This window comes from Leptonychotes weddellii, chromosome 16 (assembly GCF_054177405.1).
Source record: "Leptonychotes weddellii isolate Sample4059 chromosome 16, ASM5417740v2, whole genome shotgun sequence".
Lineage (NCBI taxonomy): Eukaryota > Metazoa > Chordata > Mammalia > Carnivora > Phocidae > Leptonychotes > Leptonychotes weddellii.
Genome location: NC_138384.1, coordinates 31,611,033 through 31,625,111, shown reverse-complemented (window position 1 = coordinate 31,625,111; position 14,079 = coordinate 31,611,033). Strand labels below are relative to the sequence as shown.

The window sequence follows — 14,079 nt, the reverse complement described above, 5'->3', positions numbered from 1 at the left end:
TCTCTGATTGACTTATTCAGCTTAGCATAATACCCTCTAGTTCCATCCATGTCGTTGCAAATGGCAAGATTTCTTTTTTTTTGATGGCTGCATAATATTCCATTGTATATATATACCACATCTTTATCCATTCATCTGTTGATGGACATCTTGGCTCTTTCCATATTACTCCTATTTTTATCCGTGAGCCTTCTTAGGCATTCAGGAAATATTACTAGTAGTACTAACATTTTAAAATTTAATCTTTTATGTTAGCAAGTATGTAATGGATAGCTCTACTTAGATTTTCCTAAATCTGCATTTACTCTTTTTAAGGAAAGTGTCTACAAGTGGCAATTCTTAAATTCAGAAATGAAGTTTTAATTTAAAAAAAAAAATTTTTTTTAAGTAATCTCTGTGCCTGTCGTGGGGCTTGAACTCACCACCCCAAGATCAAGAGTCGCATGCTCTATTGACTAAGCCAGCCAGGCACCCCCAGAAATGAAGTTTTAATAAAGGAGTGAAAAGCAAAAATCCTATAGCAACAGAAGCCTTGTCTGTTATAGACCTTGGAGCAATAGGCTCCTTGTTTCTAAGTTATTATTAATCATGATGATGAGTTTTGCCAAAAATCAACAAATAATTCAAAAAGATAAGTGGGGTGACACAAGACAACACTAAAAAGATGTTTCAGTTGTTCTTTTCCAAAGATGTGTAACTTGATTCCAGAGTTTTGGTAGAAATGCTTCTCTTTGTTAAGTGTAATTGAGATGTGAACAGTAGATATTAAGTAATAGCTGTGCTTTCTAGTATCTCAGCTATTTAGAAACTATGTGAATAAGTATATTTCTTATGGGCACAAATTGATATTGTCTCTTGCGGTGGTTAAAGTAAAATTTGTCATAAAACCTAATTCAGGTCCCCTATTGCCTGCCTATGCAATATCTTTGTAATCATGGATAACTAGCCTGTTTACCCTTTTTGAATCTCAGTTACTAATTTATAATAAGGAAATGGTGCTACCTTCCTCACAGGAGTAAAAGGTAGTATACGATGAGATAATACTTACGAAAGCCTTTTGTAGGCTATGGAGCAATAAACCTATATGTTAGAGGTATTATTATTCCCCAGATGGGTACTTTTAAATATAAATTTCAGGAGCGCCTGGGTGGCTCAGTCGTTAAGCGTCTGCCTTCAGCTCAGGTCATGATCCCAGGGTCCTGGGATGGAGCCCCGCATCGGGTTCCTTGCTCAGCGGGAAGCCTGCTTCTCCCTCCCCCACTCCCCCTGCTTGTGTTCCCTCTCTTGCTGTGTCTCTCTCTGTCAAATAAATAAAATCTTTAAAAAAAAAAAAAAATGTAAATTTCACAAATGGAAGTTGGGGGGAGGAGTGGGAAGGCCCCAGATTCTTTCAATATGTGCAGAACTAGTGTCATTACAGAAAAAGACTTGGAAGATTGAGGATTCCAAGAAAGATGGAGAGCTTTAAAGTAAAAAAAAAAAAAAAAAAAAAGCAAGTGGTTGGCATAGGCCAGTTTGGATATTTACCCAATATCCTCATATTCCAAAACTGCCTTTTGTAGTAGTGCTGCTTTTAGATTTTCCCACGCCTACAATTGATAGGTCTCAAATATTTTTGGAACTCTTATATTATCTAAGTCAGTTTCCAAAGTACATAAGTCATACCCATTGTAATCAGACTTTGGATTAAAACAATATTTTACAACTCTGAAAATAGATCCCAGTTAGGAGTTTCAAAAATTCTTTGAACTGTAAAATACACAGTATTTAAGGTGTAGATTTACAGAGCTGCTACCCAAAGGGAAAGAACACCTCTCATTTACTGTATACATTTGGGTCTGTTGCAAAATCAGAATGTTGACCATAATGGTATATTTTGTTTACTTACTATCTATATTTATATGTATAACCTAGAGCCCAATATACAGTAGAACTTGGCTAAAATAACATTAAACATGGTCCTTTTTCACAGAGCTTTTTACCCGAAATGTCTTTCACCAGATACTCTTTCTAGCCATCTATCATTTCACAAATCATGTTTTTCTTTAAAAAGGTTACATTCAAGTCAACTGTAAGTGATTTAAAGTAAGACCCAATTAACAAATGTAAAACCTTTATATATTTATCTCATTAGGAGGAGAGGCGTAATATAAATCCAACTTAATCTCTTGTCAATTTGGAACATCTTCGTTTCACAGTTAACACAGTATTTTACTTGCTTTGTAAGAAAACTCATTTTTAGTCTCACCTTTAATGAATGACGTAGCTCAAATAATAAAATTTATCTCCTAATCTGGAGGTTTGGACTTGCCTCATCTCTCTCTCTGTTTCCCCTTGGTTCCAGTTTGCAAACCCCTTAGGCCAGGGATCCCGTTTGTCATCTGTTGATGTTGCTTGTAGACAGATCTGCATTGTGCAAGCATTGATGGGCATCATCTGAGGGTAATTGTAGTCTTGGTCTCTAATCAGTTCAGCTATTGCTAACTTTCTCAGGCAATCCGAGTTGGTTTACAGGAAATGGGAGATAATAGCCTACTACCATTAATGACTGAAGAAAAGCAGCCACAAAACAAATACCTTAAAATAATAGAGAATTGTAAAATCGTTTCAGTTTTTAAAGTGTATCATGTTTTTTCTCCCCACCAAATTATCTTCCTGATTCTTTGGTTTTAGTTATTGTTTAAATCAGTTTTTATCTCGGGCGCCTGGGTGGCTCAGTTGGTTAAGTGACTGCCTTCGGCTCAGGTCATGATCCTGGAGTCCCTGGATCGAGTCCCGCATCGGGCTCCCTGCTCAGCAAGGAGCTTGCTTCTCTCTCTAACCCTCCCCCCTCTCATGTGCTCTCTCTCTCTCATTCTCTCTGTCTCAAATAAATAAATAAATAAATAAATAATTTAAAAAAAAAATCAGTTTTTATCTCCTGTACATGTGATATGACTGAAAAGGTGGTAAGGAAAGATGGACATAGCTCAAAATTAACTGAATGGCAGAGGAAAGCCAAAGATTCCGCATAATCTGTGGAATGAATATAAGGAAATAGTCGAGCCTTGACTGCATATAGAAGTAAGCAAATTCCCTGACATATTCAAATTCTATATTCATGTGTGATTCAGTATGTTTGAGATGGGCAAGTGTGATTTTCCAGGAGTACCATTTCCCCAGGGTGTTGAGAGTTCTAGTTGCCTTAATTCCAGTTTCTTCTCTGAAATGACAGCCCTTCCTGTAGCTGAAGGGAGAAGATACAATTTTAGTTTGAGATCTAGATGTGTTTTCTGAATGTGGCTCTTGCTATTTTGTATAATTTTGGCTTAGTTTGGATGAGACTTCCTTTCTGTGAATTAAGTTTATATGTAACTTAGTCAGAATTGTATGTTCTGTTAAGGAGCTAAGACTGAAATAAAACAACTTTTTTAGTTAGTATTAGGTGGGACGTTTATCACTTAGGACAGAACTAAGTTTATACCTTCAGTCATGACAGTGTGTAGCCTCTGATATTTAGTCCCCCGCATTTAGAAATTTCATATTCACGGACATAGATACTAACTCTCAGATATGATGACAGTTTGTGAGAAGGCAGATATGTGGAAGTTTTGGGGATTGATTGTGTGAAAAACCTGGCTTGATGTTGGTAGCAAACCTGGTCATTGGGACAGAGATTTCTTAGATTGGTTTAACATTAATGCTGTTTATATTTCCATCTGTTTAAAATGCTAATATTTGTTCTAGCATAATATTGCCTCATTCCTAGCAAAATGAATTTAAGCTATGTAATTGTCAAGTACTTCTACGTATTTATTTTTAGGTATTTCTACCTAATCTTAAAGGAGATAATAATTAGAATGAGATGGCCTGCTTTGCCCCCTTACTGGTGGTGGTGACTTCACAGACCATTGCTAGATTCTAAATTAGAGAAATCATTTCCACTTTAGATGTTATTTGTTTTTTAAAGAATTCCTCAGAAAAGGCAACACCTGTTGAGGCAAGTTTCTGTTCTACCACACTGAACATTTCTAACACTGATGTTTTGTGTGTTTTTCAGGATTGGGACGGCTGCCCTGGCGGTTCAGGTTGTAGGCAGTAACTGGCCCAAGCCTCACTATACTTTGCTGATTACAGGCCTGTGCCGTTTCCAGATTGTACAGGTCTTAAAAGAGAAGCCATATCCCGTTGCTGAAGTGGAACAGTTGGACCGGCTTGAGGAATTTCCCAACACCTGTAAAACTAGGGAGGAGCTAGGAGAACTATCAGAACAGTTTTACAAATATGCAGTACAAGTGAGTTGCTTTTATTTTTTTCCTTAAAACCCCATTTTCTTCAGTTCCTTTGCTGCCCTAAGATATGAATCTGTTGAGTGGTGAAGTTTTAAGGCAGCATATGTTTAAATGACTTAGTGATATATTGATTTCACTTTGCTTTTGTTTAAGATTGTACCTAAGTCATTCTAGGAAAAATGAGCCAGCTCTTTCTAAAATTTTTCCAAAGAGTCTTTCTAGAGCTTTCCTTATAACTTCCAGTGTCTCCAAACCAGACAGTTATTAAACCTAAATAATGTTAAAAATTAAAATATTGCACAAAAGCTATATGGCACAAGAGTCATCTAGGTAGCAAATTACATAAGTTATGTTGTTTCAGAAGTCAAGGTCACACTGAGACTGGCAGTAACTTTGAAAGGTTAGGTCTATGGTAGACTGATTTCAAAGATGATTAAAGCCTTGATTAAAGCCTAGAATGCTGGGAGGGAAGCACATGTGAGGCATGCATTAAATATTGGACTTTTTAATTCTAGGTTTGAGTTTTTTTAACTCGAGATTGACTAGAAAGCTCCTCCCTTCACCCTGTTTTGTTTGAAACCTTATTGAAATACATTGTAAAATGTAGTCTCCTACTTTCTGTTGATGCAGTCCAGTGACTGTAACTAGGTCTGTGAGGATCAGGCAGTGTCTGAAGGTCTCGATCATTGCAAAGCGTAAGGCAAGTGTTCACAGCCTGTGGTATCTGTACCTGCTGTGGCATTCGAAGCAACACACTCCCAGTGTGGTAAACAATAGGAAAATAGAAAACTTAGAGCTCTAACTTCTGTGGGGACTAAAAGGAAGAACCTACTCTGAACAGAGACACTTCATTTTGAGAACTGGAAGAAGGAGATGGAGAATCCGAATTTTCTCTTTTTCCTGGGTAATACTACTCCCTGGGTCTTAGTTCTTCTATTGGACACAGCTTCATAGAGATTGCACTTGGCTTTTTAACTTCTCCCCACTTTAAATCAAAAGAGAAATTTTAAACGTGAAGAATTGTTATGACATGAAAGGAATCTTTAGAGCGAAACATCTCCATAATTTCACTGCTACCATGCATTTAGTTTAACTTTTGCCTTGTCTTCTGATCTCAGTCCAATTAAGTCTTAGTTTTATTTTCCTGTTCATGTCTACTTTTCATATTAAGTATTTTTATAAATTTCATTGAATTGAGATACCATAATTTTATCTTTCTTCTTTTTAGACATTGAGGTTGTTTCCAGTTAATACTTTTCTATCATTTCCTTACATAGCCCTCATCAGTCGACTTCTTCAGTAGCTTCCTGACTAATCTCTTTCTGGTTTCTTTTCTCTCTGACTCATCCTGTTCACGGAGCCTTTCTAAGGAAGTTTTGGGCCTGCCTCTCCCCTGAGAAAAAGACTTTAATGGTGATAGGATAAAGTTAAACTTTCTTAGAATAACATTAAGGCCCTTCCCAACTCTACTTAATCCATTTATACCCATCATTTTAGTCACGTTGTCCGTCAGAGAGCTTCACATCTTGTTGTTTCATGTCCCTGTGATTTTGTCCCTCCTGTTCTTTCTGCTGGGAGTGTTCTTCCTTCTCTCAGTTTTCAGACTGATGCTTTCCCAACTCCTGTTGGCTCTTTTTTTTTTCATCATCAATATTTATTGAGCATTTACAGTGTATTAGGCACAATAGAACATACAGAAAACATTGTCCCTGCTCTTGAGGAGTTTACATTCTAAAAGAAAAAAAAATACACCTTTTATTTATTTTTTAAAATTTTTTGTTATGTTAATCACCATACATCATTAGTTTTTGATGTAGTGTTCCATGATTCACTGTTTGTGCATAACACCCAGTGCTCCATGCAGAACGTGCCCTCCTCAATACCCATCACCAGGCTAACCCATCCTCCCACCCCCGTCCCCTCTAGAACCCTCAGTTTGTTTTTCAGAGTCCATCGTCTCTCATGGTTCGTCAATACATCTCTTTTAAAATGGTATTTTTGTTTGGTGTTTTTTGCAAGGTACTGAGGAAATAGTCTGGGGGTGAGCTTTGGGTATCACTTAGCCCCATCATTATTTAAAGAGGGGAAGAGGAAGGATTTTAAAGGCAGACAATGACAGACCATTCAGGATAGGTAGGGCTTACAAGGAGATAAACACAATCTCATCAACTAAGGAGAGATTTGCTGCAGTAGATGGGATGAGGGAAATAGTGGGATGCAGGCAAAGGAAGCAAGGTATCCTTAGACATTGAGTGGAGCCAGAAAGATCATGTGGCCTTTTTTCCAAGTACACTGCCACCAAGTGGGAATGGTTGGTGACAAGACAGAAGGCTAAAAAAGGTAATCCTGTGCTCCTTTTCCTGTGCTTCCACAGTCCTTTATGCATCCCTTTTAATATGATGCTTATCCCATTGTATTGAAATTTACCTTATAGGTCTGTTTCCTCTACCAAACTTGAATTCATCCCTGCTTTAGCCATCCCCTGCTGAGCAGTATGTTTTGTCTGTCAAGTAGTTTGTGCTCAGTAAGTGCTTGGAGAACAAGTTTTAACTGTTTTATTTTCTTAGGATGAATTCTTAGGAGAAAGAGTCTCTAAATTTTATTATCTACTTCTCCCACCTGGAATAGCTTCATCATGACTGCGCTTTCATTCCCTTGACTCTAGGCAGGCAATGGATAGATTCCTAAATTACAGTGCCTTCAGAGAGGCTTGATTATACTGGCATCAGAAATCTTTTTAGAGTGACTAAATGAGGCACATCATTTGTGAATTAGTCAGTATGGGCTAAGCTTTGCTGTTTTAAGTACTCCCAGAATCTCAGCATACATTTCTCATTCATGCTTTATGCCTAAAACTAGAGAGTGTGCTGATCTACCTGTTAGAGTCACTTAGGGACAAGAAGATTAGAGATTCATCTCAAAACATGTATTCATTATTGCTGAGACTGGAAAAGTAAATGTGGCAAATCTCAATGGTTTTTAATGCTTCTGCCCAGAAGGAACTGTCGCTTCCCCTCATGTTTCATGGATCAAGGCAAGAATCATAGCCCCATTTTGTATTCAGAGGAGGTGAGAAAGAGCAGTCCTGCCATGTGCCCAGAAGAAGAGGAGAACTTTTGTCAACAACCCCAATGATTATCATAGTTACTGAAAGCTTGCTTTGAACTTAATGTGTCTTAACTCCAAGATATATCCTGGTTGTTTTTATAAAAATCATTCACAGTCAGTGCTCAGATTCTCGTTAATCCAAATGTTTTACTAAAAAACAGTATTTCAGCTACTCATTGGTTAGCATAGTAGCATCGACTCTATTAAATTTTCAGAATTTGGTAATTACACTGTGATTATGTAAGAGAATACCTTTGTTCTTAAGAACAAGGGTCATGATATCTGCCACTTACTCTAAAATGTTCAGCAGCAACTGTGTGGGTGTGTGTGCGCACACATGCTTAGAGAGAAAAACCGCATGTGGCAGAATGTTAATAATTGGTGAATTTAGGGGAAGGATAGGAGTTTATTGTACTATTGCAACTTTTCCATAAATTTTAATTTTTTTCAAAATAAAATCATAAATTTACAGAGCCTTTTAAACATTCATATTATCCACATTTGAGCCACTTTTGCCTTTCAATTCTGATTGATATTTTGAATGTATTTCTATTTTCTTCTGGGACGTGTAAAATGCCTGGACTATAGTAATCAGTGATCTTTCAGAAACAAAGACCCTGAGGCCCAAACATTAAACCTATATAGCAGTCTTTTTTGAATTCACAAATAGTGCCAGATTTCATTAAAAAGACTTCTTTATCCTTGCAGTTGGTTGAAATGTTAGATATGTCTGTCCCTGCAGTTGCTAAATTGAGACGCCTTTTAGATAGTCTTCCAAGAGAAGCTTTACCAGACATTCTGACTTCAATTATCCGAACAAGCAACAAAGAGAAGCTCCAGGTACAGTATTCCCTTCTTAAATACTGAGTTGTTTTGTCAGTTTTTATTCAAAATAATAAATTTTGACCTTCAGTAAGAGATACTAGAGATGCATAAAAGTAGTTAAAATGCTCTTACGCTGAAATTGACTATTAGAAGTGATTGCTTTACATTTTTGTATGTTCAGGCAGCTCTTTTTTTTTTTTAAGTATTTATTTCTTTTTTTTTTTTTAAGATTTTATTTATTTATTAGAGAGAATGAGAGACAGAGAGCATGAGAGGGAGGAGGGTCAGAGGGAGAAGCAGACCCCCTGCTGAGCAGGGAGCCCAATGTGGGACTCGATCCCGGGACTCCAGGATCATGACCTGAGCCGAAGGCAGTCGCTTAACCAACTGAGCCACCCAGGCTCCCCCAGGCAGCTCTTTTATTCACATTATCAGTACTAGTAGTTTGTCAATTTATGGAAAAAGTTAAAGTGGGGAATAATTTTAAAATAAGTATTTAACTTAAAAAATAAATATATTTTGTCTATTTTTTAAACATGTGGAGCTGTGACCTTTTCTTTGTGTATGGCCTGCTTTATTAGAATTCTTCATGATGTTTCTTACATAAAGCATACCTATGATGCATTATCTATGATTTTCAGTTTCTATTTCTGTAAAGTGAAATGAGTTGTAAAGACACTGAAAAATGCAGAATCTTAGATTTGCATGTTTTTTCCCAAACTGTAAGTTTTCTTGCATACAAATTTTTATAGTGTTTTTAAGCAGTCTGCTTTATTGAATCTTCCTAGAACATGTAAGTTAGTTTTCATTGAAACCTTCATTTTATCAGTTTATTTAATACTTTTATTACAGTTATGTCTTAGCAACTGTGTAGCAAATCTAACAAATTATAATAGCAAGTGCACCTAACAGAAAGGTGTATAAACACCTTACTCTAAACACAAGAATGCAGCTCAACTGGTAGGCGCAGAAGAGTGCAGGAGTACCAGAGGGTAAGCTGGCTGTGGGCATCAGCAGGGAGGTTTGAGAGAATGGAGAGCATTAGTTACTCTGATCACTAGTGGTGGTTGGTTAAAAGTGCTCCTACTCTTTCATGAACGTAAAAATTTAATATTTTGAACCTAGAATTTGTTTAGTCCTAATATGTAGACACATTCTGTGTTTTAAGAGAATAATTCACAGAAAGAGTTGACATTAAACGTGTGTTTTGTTCTTGCTTTTGGAACAATACACATGGCTTCATTTTTAAATGAGAAGTCAAGATGCTTTTTTTCTTTTTTAGTATTCTAGTGATTTAATATAGTTAATCTGGTTGTATTGTCCATAACATAGTTGTGAATATTGATGTCTTTTTTACTTAACAATTTAAGTCATGACCTGACTGCCTTGTTTTGGGAGCATGTGTTTCTGAGAGAGTCTACTAACTGACTCATGTTCCCTTAGATTTTAGATGCGGTGAGTCTAGAGGAACGGTTCAAGATGACCATACCGCTACTCGTCAGACAAATTGAAGGCCTGAAATTGCTTCAGAAAACCAGAAAACACAAGCAAGATGATGATAAGCGGGTAGATATTTCTTTCAATCTACTTCTTTACATTTCCAGTTGTTTTTATGTGATGTGAGATTCAGTTTTTTTGAAGTAAAAAAAAATTGGAATGAAGAAAGGAACAAAACAAAAACTTCATTGTCTCTTACCACTCAAGTTACTGATAAAATTCTGAATTCAGTATGTTTTTCTAGTCCTTTTCCATTTCTGGGTCTTTCTTTTTTTAAAAACATGGTAATATTTTCTTACTTTTTGTTCTTGGTGATTTTTGGTTCATCATCAAAAGGGATAATATACTAAGCCATTTCTCTTTTGCCAGACACTGTGTGTTGTTTCCCATGTTTTCTATATTTTAAAAATTAACAACTGTGATGAGTGTCTTTGAAAATAATTTAAGGGGATGGTTGTATATCTCATGTTTCCTTTTTTTTTTTAAAGTTTTTATTTAAATTCCATTTAGTTAACGTACAGTGTAATATTAGTTTCAGGTGTACAATATAGTGATTCAACACTTCCACACATCACCCAGTGCTCATCACAACAGGTGCACTCACTCCTTAATCCCCATCACCTATTTCATCCATCCCCCCACCTGGTAACCATCAGTTTGTTCTCTGTAGTTAAGAGTCTGTTTCTTGGTTTTCCTCTCTTTTTTCTTTTCCCCATTGCTCAGTTACTTTGTTTCCTAAATCCCACATATGAGTGAAATCACATGGTATTCGTCTTTCTCTGGCTGACTTATTTTGCTTAGCATTATTCTCTCTAGCTCCATCCGTGTCATTGCCAGTGGCAAGATTTCATTCTTTTTTTATAGCTGAGTAATATTCCTGTGTGTGTGTGTGTGTGTGTGTGTGTGTGTGTGTGTGTGTATACACACACCACAACTTCTTTATCCATTGATCAATCCATGGACACTTGGGCTGTTTCCATAATTCGGCTGTTGTTAAGTAATGCTGCTGTAAACATCAGAGTGCACGTATTCCTTTGAATTAATATTCTTGTATTCTTTGGGCAAATACCCAGTAGTAGTGCAATTGCTAGATCATAGGGTAGTTCTATTTTTAACTTTTTGCACGACCTCCATACTGTTTTCCACAGTGGCTGCGCCAGTTTGCATTCCCACCAGTAGTGCATGAAGGTTCCTTTTTCTCCACATCCTCACCAATACTTGTTGTTTCTTGAGTTTTTTATTCTAACAGGTGTGAGGTGATGTCTCATTATAGTTTTGATTTGCATTTCCCTGATGATCAGTGAAGTTGAGCACCTTTCTGTGTTTCTGTTGGCCATCTGTTATGTCTTCTGTGGAAAATGTCGACTCATGTCTTCTCATGTTTTAATTGGATTGTTTTTTGGGTGTTGAGTTTTCTAAGTTCTTTATGTATTTCAAATACTAACCATTTATCAGATTTATCATTTGCAAATATTTTCTCCCATTCCATAGGTTGCCTTTTAGTTTTGTTAATTGTTTCCTTCATTGTGCAGAAGATTTTTATCTCGAAGGAATCCCAATAGTTTATTGTTGCTTTTGTTTACCTTGCCTCAGGAGCCATATCTAAGAAGAAGTTGCTACAGCCGATGTCAGAGAGGTTACTGCCAATGTTCTCTTCTGGGATTTTTATGGTTCAGGTCTCACATTTAGGTCTTTAATCCATTTTGAATTTATTTTTGTATGTGGTATAAGAAAGTAGTCCAGTTCCATTCTTTTGCATGTTACTGTCTGGTTTTCTCAATACCATTTGTTGAAGAGACGGTCTTTTTCCTATTAGCTATTCTTTCCTGCTTTTTCGAAGATTAATTGACCATATTGTTGTGGGTTCATTTCTGGGTTTTCTGTTCTGTTCCATTGATCTATGTGTCTGTTTTTGTGCCAGTACCATACTGATTTGATCATTACAGCTTTGTAATATAACTTGAAGTCCCAAATTGTGATGCCTCCAGCTTTGCTTTGCTTTTTCAAGGTTGCTTTGGCTATTCCAGGTCATTTGTGGTTCCATACAAATTTAAGATTGTTTGTTCTAGCTCGGTGAGAAAAAATGCTGTTGGTATTTTGATAGGAATTGCATTAAATGTGTAGATTGCTTTGGGTGGTATAGGTATTTTAACAATATTTGTTCTTCCAATCCATGAGAATGGAATATCTTTCCATTTCTTTGTGTCATCTTCAGTTCCTTTCATCAGTGTTTTATAGTTTTCAGAGCACAGGTCTTTCACCTCTTTGGTTAAGTTTATTCCTATGTATCTTACAGTTTTTGGTATAGTTGTAAATGGAATTGACTCCTTAATTTCTCTTCCTAATGATTCCTTAATTTCTCTTTCTGCTGCTTCATTATTGGTGTGTAGAAATGCAACAGATTACATTGATTTTGTTTGTACTGTACATTGTTTCATTATTGGTGTGTAGAAATGCAACAGATTACTGTACATTGGTTTTGTTCTCTGTGACTTTACTGAATTCATTTTTCAGTTCTAGCAGTTTTTTGGTGGAGTCTTTTGCGTTTTCTATATATAGTATCATGTCATCTGCAGATAATGAAAATTTTACTTCTTCCTTGCCAATTTGGATGCCTTTTATTTCTTTTTGTTGTCTGACTGCTGTGGCTAGGACTTACGTTGAGTAAAAGTGGTGAGAGTGAACATCCTGTCTTGTTCCTGACCCTAGAGGAAAAGCTCTGTTTTTCCCCATTGAGGATGATGTTAGCTGTGGGTTTTTCATATATGGACTTGATTATGTTGAGGTATGGTCCTTCTAAACGTACTATGTTGAAGGTTTTTATCATGAGTGGATGTTGTACTTTGACAAATGCTTTTTCTGCAGCTATTGAAATGTCCTCTGTTTTTTTAATGTATTAAGAACATACTACAAAATTGGACTGTGTCACTGTGCTGTGCCATAATTTAGCTGACTTTTTTGTTTTTAACTATAAAAATTTTTATTTTCATTTAGTGCAACTGTGCTAATCTTTTTCTATCTTCTAAGCTTAGAGTCCTCTATCCTCCAGTGATTTGAGAAATATGCACTTTCAGTTTACCTTTAGCCAATTTTTAAAAAGTATTTAATTCTTTAACCCACATGTAATTTATTTTGCCCTAAAGTGAAGAGAGCAGTTGTATTTTGTCCCAAATAGCTTTTTATTTAATTCAATACTTGTGAATAATTCTTCACTTCCCCATTGATTTGCGATACCTTCATTATCATACATTACATTTATAGGGGGTCTGTCTGAAGTCTCCCTTGAGCCATCAGTTTTACTGTTGTTATGTGTGGGCAGAGTTAAGGTCAGGAAAATATATTTGATGTGGGCAAGAGTGTAAATGGCAGGTCTCTGAAGGCTATTGGAAAGTAAGTGAAAGGTTGAGAATAATGTTAGAGACTTAATGGTCATCAACATAGAAGTGTTCCTTCGTCAAAGAGAATACATTGTAGAGAGAGAAGTGCAGGGTAAAGGATTCCTTACCAGTGGGACTAAGGAAGGAGCATCAAAGTAGGCTGGAGGAGAATGACGACAGAGACAGGAGTAGCCTGTCTGGTGTTTCTACTTCAGGACATCATGCTGTTTCAAACAAACAGCAGAAATCTGAATTACTTCTGGTTTGAGATCAGATCATTAATTTAGTTATCCATTTTTTGCAGAAAGACAAAGCAAGGCACACTCCGTGTTGGGAGGCACAGAAACTGCAGCTTATTATCAGTAAATATTACCACTGCTTAAATAGAAAGGTGTTCAAAATCATTCCAGAAAGTGATCAAACAGGCGACAGCTATGAAAATGTAGGAATCAGAGGATAATATTTAGAGTTAAGCCTAGAACTTTGTCTGCCTATTGCTTAAGAGTTGAGAAGTCTCTTTAGTAGCTGGGAGAAAAAGATTGCATAAAAATATACTTAATGTCTCAATGATGAAATAATTGATGTGCTTTTAAAACTCATCTAAAATTTTTTTTATTTTCAGTTTTTCATACTTCAGAATATTAATTTTATCTGCTAATGAGTTATGTAGAATAAAAGTATAGAATTTAATATTTCTGTTTTTTGGTTTTTTTTTTAAAGATTTTATTTATTTATTTGAGAGAGAGAGAATGAGAGAGCACATGAGAGGGGGGAGGATCAGAGGGAGAAGCAGGCTCCCCGCCGAGCAGGGAGCCCGATGCGGGACTCGATCCAGGGACTCCAGGATCATGACCTGAGCCGAAGGCAGTCGCTTAACCAACTGAGCCACCCAGGCGCCCTAATATTTCTGTTTTTATAAAATTGCTTTTTTATTGGGCGCCTGGGTGGCTCAGTTGGTTAAGCGACTGCCTTCGGCTCAGGTCATGATCCTGGAGTCCCGG

The 14,079-nt window shown here is 36.6% G+C and overlaps 1 protein-coding gene across 1 annotated transcript in view; it reads left to right on the top strand.

Moving 5' to 3' along the window:
- The window catches only part of LONP2 (lon peptidase 2, peroxisomal), a 65,910-nt gene that overhangs the window by 3,921 nt on the left and 47,910 nt on the right, over positions 1-14,079 (top strand). Inside the window, exons 2-4 of the mRNA XM_081807889.1 lie at positions 4,040-4,274; positions 8,088-8,219; positions 9,648-9,823. Of these exons, the coding sequence (XP_081664015.1) occupies positions 4,040-4,274; positions 8,088-8,219; positions 9,648-9,823 (543 nt within the window). The remainder of the gene's footprint in view (positions 1-4,039; positions 4,275-8,087; positions 8,220-9,647; positions 9,824-14,079) is intronic.